Source organism: Megascapheus bottae, chromosome 1, assembly GCF_031878675.1.
Source record: "Megascapheus bottae isolate mThoBot1 chromosome 1, mThoBot2.hap1, whole genome shotgun sequence".
In the NCBI taxonomy this organism is placed as follows: Eukaryota; Metazoa; Chordata; class Mammalia; order Rodentia; family Geomyidae; genus Megascapheus; species Megascapheus bottae.
This window is the reverse complement of record NC_143509.1, coordinates 97,350,826-97,372,881: the sequence shown is the minus strand read 5'-3', so window position 1 is coordinate 97,372,881 and position 22,056 is coordinate 97,350,826. Positions and strand designations below refer to the sequence as shown.

The 22,056-nt window shown below is 46.0% G+C and overlaps 1 protein-coding gene across 3 annotated transcripts in view; it reads right to left on the bottom strand.

Moving 5' to 3' along the window:
* The window catches only part of Eva1c (eva-1 homolog C), a 68,447-nt gene extending 47,022 nt beyond the window's left edge, over positions 1-21,425 (bottom strand). Inside the window, exon 1 of one of the 3 annotated variants that reach the window (XM_090348644.1) lies at positions 20,975-21,425. In XM_090348644.1, coding sequence (XP_090204770.1) covers positions 20,975-21,134 — 160 coding nt within the window. In that variant the 5' untranslated portion in view covers positions 21,135-21,425. Of the gene's footprint in view, positions 1-20,464; positions 20,559-20,974 lie in introns of those variants that run through there. The other 2 variants (XM_090348651.1, XM_090348659.1) reach the window with 2 other exon arrangements.
* Between the last annotated feature and the right edge of the window lie 631 nt (positions 21,426-22,056).

Here is a 22,056-nt window from a genome sequence, read left to right as displayed (position 1 = left end):
GATCAAGGCTCGCATGCTATGTTCAAGGTCCAAATTAAGACTTGAAGGCATGCATTTTGTGCTTTCTTCACTTAATGAGAAAATTATACAGTAATTTCACTGCTCATAATCATGCAACTTTTTTTAACTTTAGAGATGATGATGATGATGATGATGATGATGTTTAAAGAGTAGAATTAGATTCCTTCCAAAAGCTACTTTTTTGAAAATGGAAAGAATTAGATGTGGGAACAGGACAGGCTAGCTATAATCCTGACTGAACCCGCCTTACTCCCTAAGCAAGTAACAAAGCCAGCATCTGGAAGTTCCCAGGGCTTGAAAAAAGAGGTAGGTAATGCCAGCCAAGGACTGTGCTGAGGAGAGGGTGGAGAAGCAGCCTCTCCCTGGGTGCCACAAGGGTCAGGCAGTACATTCCTGGGTACCTTAGCATCAGGGAAGCCACCCTGCTCAGACCCATGGGTTTCACATGAGCATTTTGCCTGATCCACAGTCAGCAAATGTAAAGAAATACGGCGCCTGCCCCATAATTAGGTGGGGCTAATGCACCTGTAATTGATTCTCTGGCACGCTCCCCTATGGCTAGTTTTCAACTGTTCCAGCCGCTCAGTCTTGCTGGTGGACCCAAGAGCCCACACTCGCTTCTTTCTCTTGGGGACTGTCTCTCCACTCTCCCCCATCTCTCCTGGGTCAACCACCTCAGCTGCCTGCCCAGATCCTCGGCTGCCATGGTCTTATGCCTCCTGTTCACTGTGTGCTGCCATATTTGGTACTTGGCCCTGTGATTGGATAATAACATCTCCGATCATCCGTATCTGGGAACCTTTACTATTATTGTGGGACTTTGGGGGTGTTTTCTTGTCTTAGATCCTGGCCATCTTTTTGATGGATAAGTTGCGACTCAGACCCCAAGGTCTCTGTGTTTGTTAGTTCAATAAATTCTCCCTGACTATGAGTTCTGTACTTGGAAACTTCCCACCACACTCCCAGTCTTTCTTGGCATGTGATGGGGAAACTGAGTTTCATGCTGCTTATGGTCTCAGATGAGATTGACAAAAACCCCTTTAATCAAGGGTCCTTGCTGTGGGCCTATTTAAAGCCACATTTCTGACGTTTTTGTTTTAGTGGTGGTGCTGGTGTGATTTTGCTGTTTAAGATGGCCACTTAAGACCCAGCTTCCAAGCTCATGCCCATCCCGGAAGCACACACCAGGATGGCCATAACTCAAGGCCGCCCCAGGAAAAACACTAGCAACGGCCCTCTCAATTCATAAGATGGTAGAGCTGCACAGATCTGGAATCCAGGCTATTCAGGAGGTAAAAATAGAATGGTTCAGGCTGGCCAGAACAAAAATCCCTATCTGAAAAAATAACTAAAACATAAACAGCTGGGGACTTGGCTCAAGTGGTAGAGCCCCAACTAAGAAAATACAAAGTCCGAAGTTCAACCCCCAAAATCCAAGTTCAAAATGTGTACAGTGTTGAAATGTCTAGGAAGAAGAAGAAGGAGGAGGAGGAGGAGGAGGAGGAGGAGGAGGAGGAGGAGGAGGTTTCTTCAAACAACAGTTCTTCATTTCCTCTGCTGATTTTGTACCATGTAAGTCTCTAGAGCAGGATTTCCCAATAAAGGAAGGGTGTACTACCTCTCACACTCGGTATATGACAATATGGAATGTGCTCAGAGTTGAGAGAGAGGTAGGGGGATACCCTTCTAGCAAGTCAGACCTGTGAGCCTAGAGGCCAGGCAGGGTGGAGGTGAGCAGAGATGTGGGAAGGAAAGCCTGGCCTTAAAAACCAGCTGCTCCTTCTTGATAAACTTGAAGAGGAAACAGGAAAAACTGGAGGCCACATGATTGTATTTCTAGCACTTGAATAGCTTGGCTCCTGGAGTCCAGAGGTATCAGGGATGGAAGTGCAAAGGTTGAGAGGGAACTGTCCCATGTCCAGCTTAGCCAAACTGTGGAGTGTGAGTTTGCACAGAGGGTGGAATAAGAAATGCCTTGCTGAAAGCTGGGCGTGGTGGCTCACGCCTGTAATCCTAGCTAGTCAGGAGGCTGAGATGTGGGGATCAAGGTTCAAAGCCAGCCCAGGTACAAAAGGACCAGAGAGACTCTTATCTCCAATTAACCTCTAGAAAATAGGAAGCGAGGCTTGGCTCAAGGGTAGGGTGGTAGCCTTGAGCTGAAGAGCTCAGGGACAGCACCCAGGCCAAGTTCAAGACACATAACCCACAAAAAATTTTTTTTTTGCCTTGCTGAGGAGTCTGCCTTTTAACTTGAGGGCCTCTATGAAGGGGAGTGACCCTGGTCAGAAAGGGGGAGGTCTTCCACTGACACAGCATGTGGGGAGAGAGGTGGGAGGGGCTGACGTCAAGGTGCCATGCATGGTGTAGATAGGACCTGGACAGTCCCACAGGGCCACACACTCCCATGAGCCTTGTGCTGTCAACATCTTGCTGTTCTTAATCATTTTACCTTTTGGGGGGGGTGGCAGTCTTGGGGCTTAAATTCAGGGCCTGAGCACTGTCCTTGGGCTTTCTCAAGGCTAGAGCTCTACCACTTGAGCCATATCATATATGTGGTACTGAGGAATCAAACCTGCGTCTTCGTGTATTCTAGGCAAGCACTCTACCATTAGGCCAAACACTTGGCTCAATCATTTTATCTTCAAACTTCACAATTCAAGGGGTCTGTGGAGCATGTGTATAGATTGAAGAAACCCCTGTGTGTGAGTTAAAGCCATTCCTGGCCACCCCGTTTTCATGCCCTGAGCACCGAATCCCAGGATTGTAGAATCCAGCTAAGTCTTAAAGCAAGCACAGGAGAATGCCTTATATCTACGGGGGAGCTGAGGAGTTGCTGGCAGCTTGGGGTACCAAGGTTTTTCTGCTAAAAGCAGATTTTGCTTCAATTACAGAAAAAGAACAAAGTGGCATGCTAGAAAACAGAGTCAGAGTCACCTATCCTGTCTTTCTTACTCCTTTTCTGTCCTGTGTTGGGGTGTCACTCATGCTGTAGACGAAGAAGGAGAAGGGTTCTATGCGGCCTTCCTGACACACTGGTAAGCCAGGATGAGATAGCAGTAACATAATGTGCAAAAGCGAAATAAAAATGGGGGACTCTGTTTCACTGTTTCAGTAAGAAACACACACACACACACACACACACACAGCAAATCATGTCACCTCTGCAATTTCCCATCTGAGTTAAATACTCTGTTACATTTGATCACATTAAGAGTAGTGCCAATAACTTAAGAGATTAAATTTTCTTTTTCATAAGAACATTATACATGCCTATAATCCTAGCTATTCAGGAGGCTAAGATATGAGGATCCTAGTTCAAAGCCAGACCAGGAAGGAAAGTCTATGAGACTATTAATTCCAATTAACTACCAATAATCCAGAAATGGAGGTGTGGCTCAAGTGGCAAAGCACTAGCTTTGAGTAAAAAAGCTAAAGGACTGGGCCCAGGCCCTAGTTCAGGCACCAGTACTGGCACAAAAATATATAGAGCTAAAACAAATGTAAAGTTCGGTTCCCAGTACCACTAAAAAAGTCAAGAGAGATTTTGTTTTGTTATAGAACTGACCAAAATGAAGTTTTATTACTTTATTTGAACTTAAGCAAGTTGTTTAACCTTTGTGCCACAGGTGGTACTTTATAAAATAATGGTCTTAATAATACTTCTATCAGGGCTCATGGAGAAAAGCAGCTGAGCAGCGACAGTGAAGAGCTCAGATCTCTGCAGGTGACGTGCATAAGGGGCTGCTTTAAGCAAGGTGCCTCAGATCAGCCACCATTACCATCACAGCAGGAAGTGACTGCCTCACCCTTCTCTGCCCAAAGGAGCTTCTGGGAACAATCGGCTATGACAGCTTAACTCCAGTCCTCACATGGCATTCCCTTGTGCACGTATGCTTCTGTGTCCAACTTTCCTCTCTGTAAGGACATTGGTCACTTTGGATCGGGGCCTACACCGATGACCTCATCTTAACTTCATTACCTTTGTAGAGACTCCATCTCCAAATAAGGTCACATTCTTTGGCACCAAGAGTCAGAGCTCCAACAAGATGTGTGTGTGTGTGTGTGTGTGTGTGTGTGTGTGTGTGTGTGTGTGTGTGTGTGTTTTAGCAATAGTGAGGATTGAACTCAGAATTTTGTGTTTACTAGGCAGGCAATCTACTACTTAAGCCATGTCTCCAGCCTCCTTTTACGTTAGTAATTTTCAAGGAAGAGGCCTATTGATTCTCCTCGTGTTTCCACTGTAGCTACGGATGACAGATGACAGAAGCACACCATTGAGCATAGCATCCCAGCTAGGTGGGATACCAAGCATATACCCCTGCTCCTCGATTGAGATGGACTCTTCTGTTCTCTGCCTCCTCATTAGCTAGGATCACAGACTTGTGTCGCCATGCTGGGCTCCAATACAACCTTTTGGCAAAGCAGGAATAATTAAATCTGTAACAATGGCTCTGCCCTGCCCACGCTCTGTACAGTTACATTTGTCGCTTTTTCCCTGAAGCACTTGTTTTCTTCCAGGGTGTGTGGGAGAGGCTGCCTGCACAAGGCTGCCTGAGGCTGGGAAGCCCCAATCTGTTGTAGCCACAATCTCCACAACAATTGCCATCTCTCCAGCAGGTCCAGATGAAGGTAAACAGGTGAAGTAAGAAGAAGAAACAAGGAACATGGAACAACGTGTTCTGATAAGAAGCCAAAGACAACCACAGGTAGAAATACCTAAAAGGCAGCCAGGGAACTTGCTCAAGGCCTATCCTTCTCCATGGTTACACAGGGGCCAGCAGGGGGCCAGGAGTGCCAGATAGAAATAAACAGAGCCCTCACAACCCTGGCCAGTACATGGCTCCCTACACACATGTCAAGGGATAGCCAAGCTTTGATCCCTTATGAAATCGACAGCCGGTTTAATCTATAAGGAGAAGGTCTCAGCCAACAGCAAAGGAGATGCTGTCTGCTGACAATTTCAGGTGCTTTGGGAAGTGGTAATAGGGATCTCTAAGCCGGAGATGAGCAGTAGGTAGTAAACAAGTCAGCTTATCATAAGTGCCACGTGGACATCAGTCACCTTAATGGAAATTATTTCTGGGGCTTAATCTGGAATTTATCAATTCCAATGTGCGGGGGGGGGGGGCAGTGGGGGAGATGGAGCTGTGAGGTGAGCCAAAGCTTAGAGAGATCTGCTCTATCTTGCTGGAAGAAGGAAAGGGAAACATTTATATGTTCTGTGATGAACTCCACAGGTGCAGAACAGCCTTGGTCAAGCCACAGGTGAACAAAGGCTGTCTCCCTCCCCGGTCTCTTCCAACCTGAAGCCCTTTGAATACTGAAAGCTCTAGTGTCTAGAGCTGGCTTCTCTGGACCATTCCCTTGCCAAAGCCCCAAGTTCTGGAATCTTTCCACCCTTCCCTCTTTTTTTTTTTTTTTTTTGGCCAGTCCTGGGGCTTGAACTCAGGGCCTGATCGCTGCCCTTGTGCTTTATTCAAGGCTAGCGTTCTACCACTTGAGCCACAGCACCACTTCTGGCTTTTTCTATGTGTGTGGTACCGAGGAATGGAACCTGGGTCTTCGTGCATACTAGGCAAGCACTCTGCCACTAGGCCAAACTCCTGGCCACCATTCTTTCCTCTTCTTGTTAGAAAAAATGGCTAATAGGCCCAACTCACTGAAATCATGCCTAGTGATGGTTTCTTTGACTTACAAGAGGCCTGTACCGCACTCTAACCAAATGACCAATGTTCTCTTCAGGAAGAGGGGGTGAGCCTATGGCATGTTCGTCCTGACATGAGAGCTCTAGAACAAGGCTCACTGAGACTTTCCCAGGGGCTGATGGGTAGTCTTATATCGCTGGCCCAATGTCAGTGATGAAATCAGGCAGGATGGAATTTGGCTGATCTCTGGCACTGCAGATAGGCTCTGTCTAGTTGGAAGGCCCCACTGTGGTCCTAACCCTCCATAAGGCCTGACACCCAAGCAATAGGAAGGGCTTGCAGAGCCTAGAGGACACCAGTGGTCCTCTACTGACAGGAAGGCAGGCGGGGGAGAGCATGCTACTGGACACAGACTGAGACATCTGGCCTCTTCATGAGGCCAGCCTGACCAGCTCTGGGGAAGAAGAGGTTACCTGACCTCAGAGTTCTAGTTCAAGGTCAAAGGACACACTTGGTGATACAGTCAAGAGAGCACAGAGAATCACAGGGGAAAGGCAGGTATTACTCAAGAGACTGAACCAATGTAGCTTTTATAAAAGATCCACTCTTGAAACACCCATTCATTCATTAATGAGTGGTGAATCAACTCATGAGGACAGAGTCCCAATTACCTCTTGAAGGTTCTACCTGGTCCCATCTCTTAACATCCTGGAATGGGGATTCAACTTGGTTCACTTCTTTTTCATCTCTTTCATATGGCTACTAGACTATTTCTATTGAACAGTTCCATTCTAAAGTCTGCATATTATCCTTTGGTGAACTTAATTTCCTTAGTGATAATTTTATCCAAGTCTAGGGAGGGAGAATCAGCCCTGGGCCAACACTTCAGGGGATTCCCCTGTAGCTCTCTGGCTTTCCTAACTGTAACCAGTTCATTCTTCCCACCATCTACTAAAGCATAGATCTAGTCAGATAATGCTTATTTCTCGAAGCTTGTGTGAATGATAACAATGATAATTTTACTAATGTCCAACCTCCAACACTGCAAAATTTACTTAGTCTATATGACTGAATTGCAAACATTTCATTTTTTTTTTAAGTAAAGCTCTCAATTGACATAATCGAAACCCTACCTGATAATTTATCCTCCCACAGGAAGAGAATTCAGGGGGAAGGAAGATAAATGGCACAGAGAGATTTGCAATATGCTCTTTAGCAATAATGAATCATATTCTAGAAGGTTCCACAAAGCTCTGTGAAGGGGCTATCATTTGGGGTTGGTTTGCAGCGCCCTGGGATGGTGCTTTCTTTCTAAGGCTAAGGCTGGTGTGTTAGCTACAATACAGGAGCACTGAACTGGAACATTCACATGGTCAGACCTCCGTCACAGCAAGCAACCTGACATGGAGGGCTTTGCCTCCACTTCTAGCTTTTTGCTGATTTATTTAGGTAAGAGTTTCTTGGATTTGTCTGACTAGGCTGGCTTCATACTGTCATCTTCTGATTTCAGCCTCCTGAGTAGCTAGGATAACAGGTGTGGGCCACCAGCAACCAGCTGGTTTATTAAGAGCTTATAAAGAAGAAGACAAAGAATGTTTCATATATGAAAACAGAACATGAAAGCTGATGGCTGGTAGCTCATCCTTGCTACTCAGGAAATGAGATCTGAGGATCATTGTTCAAAGCCAGCCCAGGCGAGAAAGCCTATGAGTCTCTTATTCCCAATTAACCAGCAAAAAACAAAAACAAAACCCAGAGTGGAGCTGTGGCTCCAGTGTAGTACTGTAATATAGCACCAATCATGGGAAGGGGGGATGAAGGGACAGAGTCCAGGCCCCAGTACTGGAAAATATGTGCATGCATACACACAATACGCACACACACACACACACACACACACACACACACACACACGTGGGCGCACACGTGAGTTGGGAACAGTGACATTATTTTAAGAAGGAGGATACTATGGAATGATAGCGGGGCTGAATTTATGGGGGTACATTGTATGTACGTATGAAATGTGGGCTGAATCTTTCCCCCGCCCCCACAACTAATGTATACTACTTAAAAAAAAGCTTTAAAGAAAGAAAAAGATGCTTCTGTGTCTTAATAAAAGCTGACTCTGACAGCCAAATTTCTACTACTCCAAAATGAGCAACCTGTCTCCCACTGCACAGGGCGGTTACATCACTCACTGGAAAGTGAACCCTGAAACAGTTCTGCCAGCCTGCTCTGCTCTGCAGTGCTCTTGTCTTCTTTCCTTTTTGGACAAAGCTTTTAAAATGCTTAGGAATTCAGATGAACTGAGTCACAAAGTTGTACAAATACTGCACACCCACTCCTCCCCTCCTTCTCTCTTAGAAACAATACTAACTTCTCAGTGTTTGGCAGAAAGAAGGAAAGAAGTATTTTGAGCAGAGTTGTGACTTGTCTATACTCGGGACGGCGAAGGGCAGGCAGGTTCTGAGGGTGTGGGGGGGAGGGGAGGGCTGTCCTGAGCCTGGGGGGGAGGTGGTGGCTTCCACGGCAGGCAGAGGGGCTGTGAGTCTGGGACTTGGCACTCAGCTCCATGACTTCAGGAGCTCAACTGATCCTGCTAAGTGTACCATATACAGCGCGGAGGGAATTCACTGTCACAACAGCACCCCAGGTGGTCTGCCAGTGGGTGCACAGAGGCCCTCACCCCCAGAGGTGAGGGAGGACCTGGTACCTGAAGGAGAAGGAAGAAATGGAGATGTGAGAGGCAGCTGTCCTGTGACTTCTGTTCTCTTTTTAAAATTCAGTTCAAAAGAAATGAACTGATTATCTGACTTATGTAACTAATCCCCCTGCCCCTACCTTTATAACAACAAAAGCTACAATAAAAAAATAATAATCCATTGTCCCCCATACATGTGATTGTCACACTGAGATTGGAGGATAATGGAGATGGGGTACAAAATCCCCCTTCCTCAGCTGGGAGCCAGCAAGTTCAAGCCTGAACCCCTCACTGCGGTAATGCTTTAGTTTGACACCAGTGAAAGGTCTACCTTGACATGCCAAGAGCCAAAGGCTCTTCCTTAGAAGACGGAAGGAAGAAACGCTGAATTAAAAATCTTCTGGTGCCAAGTACGGGGAGCTCATGCCTAGAACCCTAGCTACTCAGGAGGCTGAGATCTGAAGGTTGGGGTTCAAAGCCAGCCCAGGCACGAAAGTCTATGAGACTCTTATCTCCAGTTAACCACCAGAAAACCAGAAGTGGTGTTGTGGCTCAAGTGGTAGAGGGCCAGCCTTGAGCTGAGGAGCTCAAGGACAGCCCAGGCCCAGAGTTCAAATCCCACAACTGACAAAAACCACCACAACAAAAAACCCTTCCAGTACAAAAAGGATGGAAGAGCTTGCAGCAGCTGGGTTTTCATTTCCCACAGGCGTGGGGGAGTGGGCGGGGGTGAGAAGCTGACACTGAAGGGTCCCTTGAACAGCAGAAAGCAACCTACATGGATGGGGAGAGTCACAAGCATATTTTGGGACTTCTATTTTCAACACTAGCTTTAAAAAGCATTGTACCACCCAGTGCCAGTGGCTCACACCTGTAATCCTAGCTATTCAGGAGGCTGAGATCTGAGGATTATGGTTTGAAGCCAGCCAGGGCAGGAAAGTCCATGAGACTTATCTCCAATAAAATACTCAGAAAAAGCTGGAAGTGGCACTGTGGCTCAAATGGTAGAGCGTTATCCATTGAGAACAAAGAGACTCAGAGACAGTGCAGTTCAAGCCCTAGGATGGGAGGGGGAAAAAATGTTGCACTTTTGGGGCAGAGCATGGTGGCTCATGCTTATTATTCCAGCTACTCAGGAGGTAGTGGGGGGGGGGAGTGGTAGGTTCACTATATGAGGCCAACTGGGCAAAAAGATAAGACCCTATCTCAACAACAATCTAGTTAAGATACATCAGTACATGCATGTAATATCAGCTCCAAGGCAGACAGGATGATCCAGATCCCACTGTGACCTGGGCAGAAGGGTCAAACCCTATCTGCAAAGCGAGCTAAAGCAAACAGGTCTAGATTCCTAGCTCAAGTGGTAAAGCATTTGCCTAGCAAATGTATGCTCCTAAATTTAAAACAAACGAGCACCATTAAAATATTAATTGGAAGTGACTTAAGTGGTAGAGCACTAGCCTTGAACTGAAGAGCTCAGGGATAGCTCCCAGGCCCAGAGTTCATGCCCCATGACCAATGAAAGAAAAATAACAATAATTTAAAAGTATCCTAGGCCAGGAGCTTGGCCTAGTGGTAGAGTGCTTGCCAAGCATACACGAAGACCTAGGTTTGATTCCTCAGTACTACATACATAGAAAAGCTGGAAGTAGTGTTGTGGCTCAAGTGATAGAATGTTAGCCTTGAGGAAAGCCCAAGGACAGGGCTCAGGCCCTGAGTTCAAGCCCCCAAACCGGCCCCCCCCAAAAAGTATCCTAGTTACAGAAAGTATAAGGAAATAAAACAAGGAAAAGATGGGCACTGATATTTCATGCCTGTAATCATAGCTACTCAAAAGGCTGAGACCTGAGGATCCTGTTTAAAACCATCTTGGGCAAAAAAGTCCAGACTCATATCTCCAATTGACCACCAAAACAAACAAACAAACCAAAAAGCCAGAAATGAAGCTGTGGCTCAAGCAATCGAGTGTCAACTTTGGGCAAAAATAGCTCAGGGATAGCACCCAGGCCCTGAGTTCAAGCCTTAGTATTAGCCTCAAAAAAAAAAAAATCCTGAAGTCCTCAAATTAAAATCAGGACAAAGAGACCTTTGCACTTGACCCCCAGAGATGAAGAGAAGACACAAAACAGCCAAGACTACAAGATTCACGTGGCTCTCAAGAAGTATAGGTCTTTATGATCCCCTTTCTCCTTCCAGACTGGAAACAGCGCTGATTCCTTGCCTCCCTCTCACGTCATAGAACACTGCGCATCCCTGGCTTTGCAAGGACCAGTGAGTCATTCAAGTGTCAGAGAATGGAAAGGTCACCAATGATGGTCCCTTGTTTACAGCCAAATAGACAGGAAGGCACATACACATGAACTGGGATTCAGGGTGTGTTTTCTTTGACTAGAAAAGCCCTGTGCCATTCTGTATTTCTTCAAGCAGATACCTCAAAGGCTGGACCAATTGGGGCTGCGAGTTTGGCATAGTGGTAGAGTGCTTCCTAGAATGCATGAGGACCCAGGTTCGATTCCTTGGTACCACATACACAGAAAATGTTGGAAGTGGTGCTGTGGTTTAAGTGGTTGAGCTCTCGCCTTGAGAAAGCTCAAGGATAGTGCTTGGGCCCTGAGTTAAAGCCCCAGGACTGGCAAGAAAAAAAAAAAAGGCTGGACAAATTGGCTTCTCAGATAAAATCACACGTTCTCATTTCTACCTGTTTGCTGTCCAACAGGCAAGAAGGGAAAAGGACTCAGTGACCTGGGGTCTCTCTTTCTCTCTTGCCCCCCCTCCTTGTGACAGCACAATGATTTATGATTTCTAAGTCTGAGAATTTTGGAAGTCATCAAACATGAAAGCAGTGAAAAATCTAAGTCCAGAGGAAAGAAAGGAGATGGTTGAGTTAACTGTGTATGCTTCTCAGCCTCTGAAACACTACTCTGAAAACTGTCACAAGGAAACATCATATGGTTCCTCGCAGACAAAAAGGGTTATTTTATCCAGATTATCCCCCCACATTGCCAGGGAAAAGGGACTCATTTGTAATCATCAAAGGAATGCTGACAGACTTGAAATGAGATTACACTCTATTATACTCATCCGAATTAAAGATTTCTTTTGGAGATCATTCTTAGATTTCTTCCTCCCCGCTCCTTCGACCCCAAATGAGGCCATTTGTATTCACAGGACATCTAAAGCAGACGTGAAATCAGACTGTTCGCAAACATACTACGTTTCACATTCACTGGCCTGAGTTTTCAATTTTAATGTCACCTGGTTTTTCTGTGAGTAAAACAACCAGACTCTCGCCCCCCACCACCGCCCTCCAACCCCATCTGTGACATGTTAATGTGGGGAATTTGAATGTCAGGGTCCTGAGTGAGCTAGTGATTCTGATCAGAAATGAACACAAGTAAATGTAAAAATCTGTGCATGGACAGACTTATCTGGCATGTCTGTGGACATATTATTAAATATTCAGTCCTAAACTGTGGTCCAATTGGATATTGATCTGCTATAATCTATTGCTTAACTTTCAAACTCCTTTTTTTAATGTGGTGTTCATTTTGGTTGGTCATGGGGCTTGAACTCAAGGCTTGAGAGATGTCCTGAGCTCTTTTTGCTCAAGGCTAGCACTCTACCACTTTGAGCTCCATTTCCAACTTTCTGGTGGTTAATTGGAGATAAGAGTCTCATGAACTTTGGGGTCCAGGCTGGCTTTGAACTGCAATGCTCAGATCTCAGCCTCCTGAGTAGCTAGGATTACAGTTGTGAGCCACCAGCCCCTAGCTATTCTTGAACCCACCAAAATGTAAGATTCTGCAGGGTAAGAGTGGTTGCCAAGTACCTGATATGTGGTACTGGAGAAGCGTCAGAATGCATTTTTTTTTCTCCTACAAATCTGCAGTACCCTCCCTGGAGAGGTTTGAGTGCCTCATGCTTTTTATAAAATTCTAGTGAAGAGCTCAAGTGGCTCAAGAAAGTATCCTGTGATTTTGGCTGTCAAAAAAAAAAAAACCTGGTTATTTGGGCAAACAAGATAAATAGGAAGAAAAATTTAAAATTACAGGGAAAGTACTTTAGAAGGTATATTGTTTCTTTACTTTTTCATGCATAGATTTAGTGTTTTTTCATGAAGTCCATCCTATAGTAGTTCTTTCAGCAATGGCTTACTCATGGTAAAATTGTCTTGATTTCACATTCAGTCTTGGAAATAGTTTAGCTGTCTATAATAGTTCTGGTATAACTTGTTTTTTACCCTTGGAACCTGAAAAATATTTATCTTCTTGCTCCTATGATAGTTGGACTTTATAAATGTAATTTTTTCTCTGGTTGTTTTGAAGACCATCATTTTGCCCTCAATATTGTATAGTTTGGACAAGATATATCTACAGATAATTAATTATGTTTATTTTATTTAAGATGCTTAAAAATTCTTGAATTAATTCTAGGATCCTGTTACTTTTTCCCCCTCACATTCTCTTCTCTTCCTTCCTAAAGGATCAGTGCATGTTGAACTTTCTATTCCATCTTCTGTATCTTCTAAATTTTCTTCTGTATTTCTCATATCTTTATTTCACTTTATCTGGGATAATTTCTCTATTTTATTTTCTATTTTTATTTTTCTCTTCTGCTACATCTAATCTGCTCTTTAACCTATTTATCAAGATTCTCCTATCAATAAACATTTTTGGTGTTAGTAGATACATTTGGTTTTGCTTCTAACATGACTGCTTTTAGTGATAGCTTTTTGTTCTTTGCTTATTTGAGGAATTCCTTCTTTTCTTCTTCTTCTCTCTGTCTCTCTGTCTCTCTCTGTCTCTGTCTCTGTCTCTCTTTCTCTCTCTCACTGATATCAGGGCTTGTACTTAGGACATGGCATAGCATTGTCTTTAACTCTTTCTTTCTCTTCTTTTCTTTCTTTCTTTCTTTCTTTCTTTCTTTCTTTCTTTCTTTCTTTCTTTCTTTCTTTCTTTCTTTCTTTCTTTTTGCCAGTCCTGGGCTTGAGCTCAGGGCCTCAGCACTGCCCTTGGACTTTCTCAAGGCCAGAGCTCTACCACTTGAGCCTCAGCACCACTTCCTGCATTTTTTTTTCTATGTATGTGGTACCAAGGAATCAAACCCAGGCCTTCGTGCACACTAGACAAGCACTCAACCACTAGGCCAAACTCCCAGCCCTGTCCTTAACTTTTTTGCTCAAGGTTGGCACTATACCATGTAAGCCAAACCTTTGGAATCGTGAAAGGAAGATGCTTAAAGGATGAGAAAAATCCTCCTTACTGGACACCGGAAACAGTAGTCTCATTCTAGAACTATCTAGAAAGGTCAGGCAAATTGTGGTTGCTTTTTCCTGCTCTTGCTCTTCCTCAAGGATGGTCTTGGGTAAATTAGCTGCCCTCTTGGAAGCTGATTGGGTTATATGTAAATGAGACTGTGAGCTCATAGAGTTCTGTCCTGAGGATGAAATCAAGTAACACTAAGCTCAATTAGTTTTTACTGACTTCCTCTGTCTCTCCCCAGAAACTGTCGCTAGCCTGCCCTTTCCAATATACCCCACCCCCGGAGGCCAGGATCATCAATCACAGGACCACTGGCCAGCACAGACTTCTCTTCTCTACTGCAGAAAATGACTGCAGTGTGTTTCAGATGTAACTATTTCCATGGAAACAGACAAGCAGTTCTGGATGCATCACTCTTCATCTCTCTTCCTCTGGCAGCTGGACAACTCCTTCAGACATTTGGTGTGTTTATCTTTACTTACAAGCTGCTTTTTCATTCTATATAATGTTTCAGAGCTGAGATTTCATTCCATAATATTTTTTTAAGCAAAGATATCCTGTAAATGGGGATGTGAGCATGGCCTGGTGGTAGAGTGCTTGTCTAGCCTGCACAAAGCCCTGGGTTTGATTCTTCAGTACCACATATGCAGAAAAAGCTGGAAATGGTGCTTGTGGCTCAAGAGGCAGAGTGCTAGCCTTGAGCAAAAGTGCTCAAGGATAGTGCTCTGAGTTGAAGACCCAGGACTGCCCAAAAAAAGATATCCTAGGCTATGAGTTTGGCCTAGTGGTAGAGTACCTGCCTACCATGCACAAAGACCTGGTTTGATTCCTTGGTACCACATACATAGAAAGCTAGAGGTGGTGCTGTGACTTGAGTGGCAGAGCTCTAGCCTTGAGAAAGGCCAAGGACAGTGCTCAAGCACTGAGTTCAAGCCCCAGGACCAGCAAAAAAAAAAAATCCTGTGCATAAAGAGGTGTGTGTGTGTGTGTGTGTGTGTGTGCACATGCGTGCATGCATCTGCTTGTGTGTACATGTGTATGTGTTGGGAAGTAATAATGAGCTGAGAAAATATAGCCTTGTGCTCCCTGATGGAGTCTTAGGCTGAAGGATGGGGGAGAAGTACTTTAAAAATCGACCAATGTAAGTGAGGGAAGGGGTGACATTGCCCAAAAGGAAATGTACCCTCAATGTCAGACGGGAAACCGTGTAACTACTACATGATAGAGTAGGAGAGACACTGAGAGGCACAGGCAAAAGATTCCTGAACAGAATCCCAGGGTCACAACAGACTGGAGAGAGACTCGATAAATGGGACTACCTAAAAACAAAAAGTTTCTGCACAGATAAAAGCATAGCCATAAAAGTAGAGAGACAGCCAACCAACTGGGAAAAGATATTTACCAATAATACATCTGACAAATGCTTAGTATCCAGTATCTACAGGGAACTCAAGAAATTATTCCCCTCCAAACCCAATAAACCATTCACTAAATGGGCAAGGGAACTAAAGAGAGACTTATCAAAAGAAGAGATTAAAATGGCAGAAAAGCATATGAGAAAATATTCATCATCCATGGTCATAAAGGAAATGCAAATAAAACCAACCCTAAGATACCACCTTACCCCAACAAGAATGGCCAAGATTTTGAACTCAGACAATGACAGATGCTGGTGGGGTTGTAGACTAGTTCGGCCACTCTGGAAAGCAGTGTGGAGGTTTCTTAAAGAATTGAAAATTGACCTTCCCTACGATCTGGCCATCTACCCTGAACATCATAACCCAAGATATGATAAGAACACCTGCTCAGCTATGTTTATCTCTAAACTATTCACAATAGCCAGGCAATGGAAACAATCCAGATGCCCTACTGCAGATGAATGGATACAGAAAATATGATATATATATATATACATATATACACACACACATATACAATGGAATTCTACAGAGACAACAGACAAGATAAAATAATGGCATTTGCAGGGAAGTGGATGAATCTAGAGCGAATCATGTTGAGTGAGACAAGTCAAAACCAAAGGAACAAAAGGCACATGGTATCCTTAATATGTGGCTATTAGATCCAAATAGTACAAGAGCGGGGACCCAATATTTGCATACCCAATGCTATTGACATGGTACCAGAAATATAAAAACAACTACATAAACATAAAAACTTATGACTCTATAGACATGTTTTATTACATAGATTAATATGTATCTATGATATACAAACCCTTAGCCTAATTTTAATTACGTTCTAAAACCTAAGTGCCAGTGATTGTATATAGAGATTCCCTTCTTGAATACTTGTTTGTTAAACACGTCATTTGAAATATGATATAAAAATCAATGTTAATAAATTCTTTAATAAAAAAAGGAAATGTACTCTTCACCTGACTTAACTGTAACCTCTCTTTACATCACCTTTATAATAACAATACAATCTTTAGCAGGCTAATGTCTGGTATGTTGATGCACACCTGTAGTCCCAGCTACTTGGGAGATGAAATGAGGATAGTCCCAGTGCTGGGCCAGTCCGTACAAGTGTTAGTGATTCCTTTCCATAGTGGTACCTGCCTGCAATCCCTGCGATGCACTAAGCAGAGGTAGGAAAACTCCCATTCAAGGCCAGTACTGGGACAAAAGCATGAGACTCTCTCTGCGAAACAAACGAAAAGCAAAAGGGCAGAGGGTAGAGAGAGGGTTAATGGGTTAAGTGGTAATATATTTGCTTGACTAGAGTGAAGCCCTTAGTTCAGTCCCTAGAACTGTAGGATGTGGGGCGAAGAAGAGACAGAAAGGCAGACAGACAGACAGACAGACAGACAGACAGACACCAATGTCTGGCTCTTCTATGTTTAATCAGATTGGAAGCCCCTGGGGCAGTTCAGTATTTGTACATGAAGTCTCCTAAGTCATCCAGGCTTTTTGGGTTGTATACTATTGAAGAGCAGAATCTGCAAGTTTTAATCTCTTGAAAATGGAAAGCTATATTTCTCCATAGTCAGGATATTAGTCTCGCCCTAGGGCTCCCAAGACCCTTTGGGTAACCATACATCTATAGCCTAAAATTCCTAGTCCACAAAACAAGGAGCTATTAAGGAAGTTTTCCTTGTTGGGCTGCAAATGATTTATGTTATATTGCTAACCTCCAGTACCTTTGAGAGTGACTTTACTTTGGAGATCTGGTCTGTTAACAGGTGCTAACAGGTGCCTATTAGTGGGTCCTGATGTGGTCTTTTTGGTATCCTCACAACTGTGTTGAAGCCTCAAGGCTGGCACTCTACCACGTGAGCCACATGAGCCACACCTCCACTTCCAGCTTTTTGCTGGTTGATTGGAGACAGACTTTCTTGCCTGAGCTGGCATCAAACCACAATGACCAGATCTCAGCATCCTGAGTAGTGAGGTATAATGGGGACCATGGGCACCCAGCACCTAGATCCACTTCTTTAAAAGAGGAAAAGAAAGGGACTGGGAGTTTGGCCTAGTGGTAGAGTGTCTGCCTAGCAAGCATGAAGACCCGGGTTCGACTCCTCGGTACCACATACATAGAAAAAGCCCGAAGTGGTGCAGTGGCTCAGGGTAGAACACTAGCCTTGAGGAAAGCCCAAGGACAGTGCTCAGGCCCTGAGCTCAAGCCCAGGACTGGCAAAAAAAAAAAGAGGAAAAGAAAGACAGGAAAGGTAAAGCAATAAAAGAACAATGGGAAGACTCCACTTGCCTTCAGAAAAGTAACAGGTAAAATCACCCCAAATGAACAGGAACAGAGAGGCCTTCACCAGCTAAGTCCAAAAACACCCTATTGCTTAAGGCAAGACAAATACAGAGGACCCCTGCATTTGACTGCAGGGACCCCAAAAAACACTGTACCTTTTTCTTAGATCTCTCCCCCACATTCCAGCTCTCTGTTCTCTGGACAGAAGAAAATAAGGACGCCATTGACTTTGATTGACTATCTTTATAAAATAATTAGCTGGGTGGCACCTGTGGCTCATGCCTATAATCCTAGCTCCTCAAGAGGCTGAGATCGGAGGTTCGAAGTTAGCCCTGGCTGGAAAATCTGAAACACTTATGTTCAATTAATCACCACAAAAGGCGGGAAGCAGAGGTGTGGTTCAAGTGGTCAAGCAACATTCTTGAGTGAGAAAACTAAGATAGCCCTGAGTTTAAGCCCCTGTTCCAGCACACACGCACAAAGAAAAAAAAAGTAAAAATCAGCGTAATATTTCAATGATCAATTTGGCCATCTTAATCCAAATCCTCAATTTAGGAAATCCGTCCAAAGAACAGAACTCCATTCCAAGAAGGAACATGGCTCGAGGCCAATCACATTGGACAATAGGCTTGAGGATTTGTGGTACTAATTTTATAGGCACTGCTCTTGCCTTTCCTGGGATGCGTTTTTAATGTAATGATCATAACTTTCCAGTGGCCACTGGCAGTATCTCAAAAAAAAAAAAATCTTCAGGAGGAAAGCAAAGAGGGGTGTTTAGTCCCAGCAGGCTTGGAGGTTATTATCACAAGAAGACAGCCTCTGAATTATTCATCTGATGCTGGAATCCCCTCAGCCCTGGTTTAAAAAAAAAAAATGATCCAGAAAAATACTACCAGCTGAATGTTTACACAGAGGTTTAGGGAAGAGTTGCAAAGAAAAGAAAGGCTTTCGTTATTTTGCCAGTACTGGGGCTTGAACTCAGGGCCTGGGTTCTGTTCCTGAGCCTCTCTGTGCTCAAGGCTAGTACTCTACCACTGGAGCCACAGCATCATTTCTGGTTTCTTCAGTTTATGTGGTACTGAGGAATTGAACACAGGGTTTCATGCATGCTAGGCAAGCACTCTACCACTAAGCCACACTCCCAGCCCTTTAGTAACTTTTTATAAGGCTTTAGTAAATTTTAAAAATTGTATCATAACCCTTCTAGGTGAGGCTGTACGATTCAGACCATGCCTGGGGCCCTCTGACATTCTGGTACTTTCTTTCCTGTGGATTATAAACTATCTTCTTCACTGAGCAAATACATCCTAAGTTCTCTTCATCATCACCCACTTTTGATGTTACCCTTATTTAGAAAATAAACAAATGACTGTATTATCACAACAGGCTCTCTTAGTCCTTGGCTATTGTTGTAAGCCTGAGCGGGGGAGGGTCTGCTATGACTGACTCGGCCTCTGTTCTGTTTCTACACATTCAGCCAAGTTCATAAAAAGGAACAGGACCGCCTGTCCCAGGAAAGCAGACAGAACACTTTGAGGCCACAGGGAATTAATGACATGATCAGAATCTACTGCTTCAACGAACACATTAAACTAGACATTCAGATGGTCAGTTCTGGAGTTAAAGAAACACACACACACACACACACACACACACACACACACACACAGAATTCTATCACATTGCTTGCTGGAGGTCTCAGTTTAAGTTTCAAGTCAAAGTAACCGATTTTGGAAGACTATCTTTCGGATGTTTCCCTGCTCTCCTGCTGGATAGAATTTGGGTTTACACTTGGGTGTCTTTGTGGTTTTTTTTTTGGGGGGGGGGCTTCTCTTTCTTTTGACTCCTCCCTCAACCCCAAAATCTCCCTTTCATTTTTCTCCCCAGTCTGATGAAGAGAAAGATGGATAGAGCTGGCAATACTACCCCCTGCTGCTGGTCCCTGGCGTTGACATCCTGCATGGGAAGCAGAAATGCCTCTCACCAGTCACTGCTAGACTCTGGTGAGGACCCAGTCTTACAAGCATCGCAACTGCTTCCCTAAAGAAACAAATTCTAAGTGTCTATAATCTTCCCCAAACCATCTATAGTTACAGAGCCATGTGCCTAAAGCAATATTTGTTCAGTTGCAATGATGTCACCAGAAAAAAGGGCTTGTCAGCTTTTAAATCTTCCCTTAAATAATCGGAGAAAGATGGTGTAGCTGGACTCAGAACTGTTCTCTATAGCTTAAATCTGAAAAGTGCAAAAAGCTTTTGTAGTGGCAGAGTACAAGTGGGGGTTGGGAGAAAGAGAGAGGGAGAGAGGGGGGGAGAGAAAGAAAGAGGGAGAGAGAGAGAGAGAGAGAGAGAGAGAGAGAGAGAGAGAGAGAGAGAGAGAGAGAGGGAGAGAGAGAGAGAGAGAGAGAGAGAGATGAGGCTTGAAAAACTCCAATTTCCCCAGAACACTTAGCACTAAGTTTTGTTCCTCTAGGTCTCAGTTTGAAGGGCCTTGGTTTGCTTGCCAAACAGGCATATCTTGGCTCTCTTTGTTAGGCAGGAACATTGCCTTGATATTAAATATTCAAAGCAAAGAACCTCTGACCTAAGGGCTCTCAGCTAACAATGACATTCTCTGTAAGTAAACTAGAAACCCAACTCAGCGTCTTCTTTGCCAGAGTTCTCTGCCACAAACTAGTTAGTCTACTACACAGCCATGGCTGAGGAGTGACTCTGTTTACCTTACCACCATTACAGTGCAAAAAAAAAAAAAAATACCAAGGGGCCTGCCTGGGGGAAGCCAGGGTGGGCATGGCAGGAGATTGAAGAGTGACACTCAAGAAAGGTTAGGCTTCCCAGTGCTGACCTCCAGCTTTGCCCAATAGGGACCCAAGGTGGTCTTTAGTTACCTCAAGCAAGTACAGGGCTAATAGAAGTTATCTTTAGCCTAGAAACTTCTTCCATCCGGAGGTGACACATCTGCCACTTTAGAAATATCTAAGATCCTTTGCAGTTGCCCGGATCAGAGTTTCCCTCAAAAGAAAAGCATGAACTGTCCCACAAGCGCCTTATGTGTGGGAAAGCAGGGTTGCAGAGGGTGGGGGAGACGCTGGGACTTTGGGGATAGCACTGTCATACCCTTAATGTCCTTTTGTCTTCTATAACCTGCTCCTCATTTATTGGTCATCTCCAGATCTCCAGTCCTCGTGGGTCCCTTCCCTGAGTAGACTTCTTGTCCCGTGTGCCCAGGGCTAGTAGTCTCCTTACATGGGCACTGGCTGGGACGCACCCTCAACCCTGTAGGACCTAAGCCAAGTGCAACACGTGTATCTCTCAGCGCTGGGCGCGGCCCAGGACTCAGTGTGGGGAGCTTCCAGTGAAGGCACCTGGGTCAGGATCGGGTCACTGGTGGTGGGAAAACTGATCAGCTCAACAGCACCACCAGGGGCTCTAAATAACACCCTTAGGGCGGGGAGGGTCCCCTGATGCCCCTACAGGCAACCACCTATCGGGTGGCTCTCAAGGGGCTGTGAGTGTGGCTAATCCGAGCTGGTCGAGCCACCCCCTCCCCTGGGCTTCCCCGGGCGCACCAGATTTGGGGGAGGAGGGAGAGATCTGGGGTCGTGCAGCCCGGGAGGTCGCTCTTACCTGAGAAGTCAGTGAGTGCCGCGATCTCTCTGGAGCAGACGAGGACCGTGCAGTAGAAGAGACGCAGGAGCTGGCCCGGGGGCTCTACCTGCCGGCGGGGGCCGGCGTGCGGCGCGGGCTGGGGGGCGGGCGGCGCGCGCGCCCGGCCTGGCGGGAGCATGGTGCGCGGCGGCGGGGCGCGGGCGCGGGCTGGGGGCGCGCTGGGGGGGTCGCAGAGACCGGAGGACGGCGTCACATGGCGGGGCGGGGCAGTGGCCGGCGGCTCTGCTACCCCCGCAGCCGTCTCCCGGCTGCCCGAGCTCCCTGCCCCACGCAGCCCCGGGATCCCCGGCAAAGAGTAGGGGGCGGAGATCTGGGGCGGGGCGAGGAGCCCCAGGAAGGATCCGCGTAATTTCTTCCCGGGGAGAAAAAACTCAGCGGAGGCCCCACTGGAGGCGGCGGGCGGGGCGGAGGGTAGAGCAGGGGTCGCCTTCGTCCAAGCCCGGGACGGAAGGCGCCCCAACCGCGCTCCTTCGTGTGCGCCACTGGAGCGCCTGCCTTGCCCGCCCGGGTCCCTGGCGGGGTGCGCCCGGCCCTCCGGGCGGGGTGCCAGCCTCACCCGGGCCCGCGAAGCCCGAGGCCGGTGCCCGTGACGCACTTTGGAACCAGCGCTGCCACGGGCGCGCGTGAAGCCTGGGCGCCCCTGGGTCGGGCGGAGCGGCGGCCGTGGGAAGTTAGGGAGCCCCGAGGCGTGGAAGAACAGCTCAACGGCGCCCTGTCACCAAGCACGCAGCGTTCCCCACTTCACAGAACAGGAGACGGAGCCCCCGCCATCTGCCCAAGTTCTGGCCGCCCTTAGAGGGGTCGAAGTCACACACCAGGTCCGATGGCTCCAGTGCGGGGACTTTGCGCGCCCATCGATCGCGGTGTTTTGGGGGGGGGGGGGCTGATCGCCAGCCGCTGAGCCTTCACAGGGTTTTGTTTTCCATCTGGCCGTCTTTACAGACCTCTGGATTGTGGGCGCTGCTTGCCCAGTGTGGATGCCCAGCTCACAGGAGAAGAGCTGCGGGGACCCAGGGCCGGGGCGTGGGAATCCTGTGGCT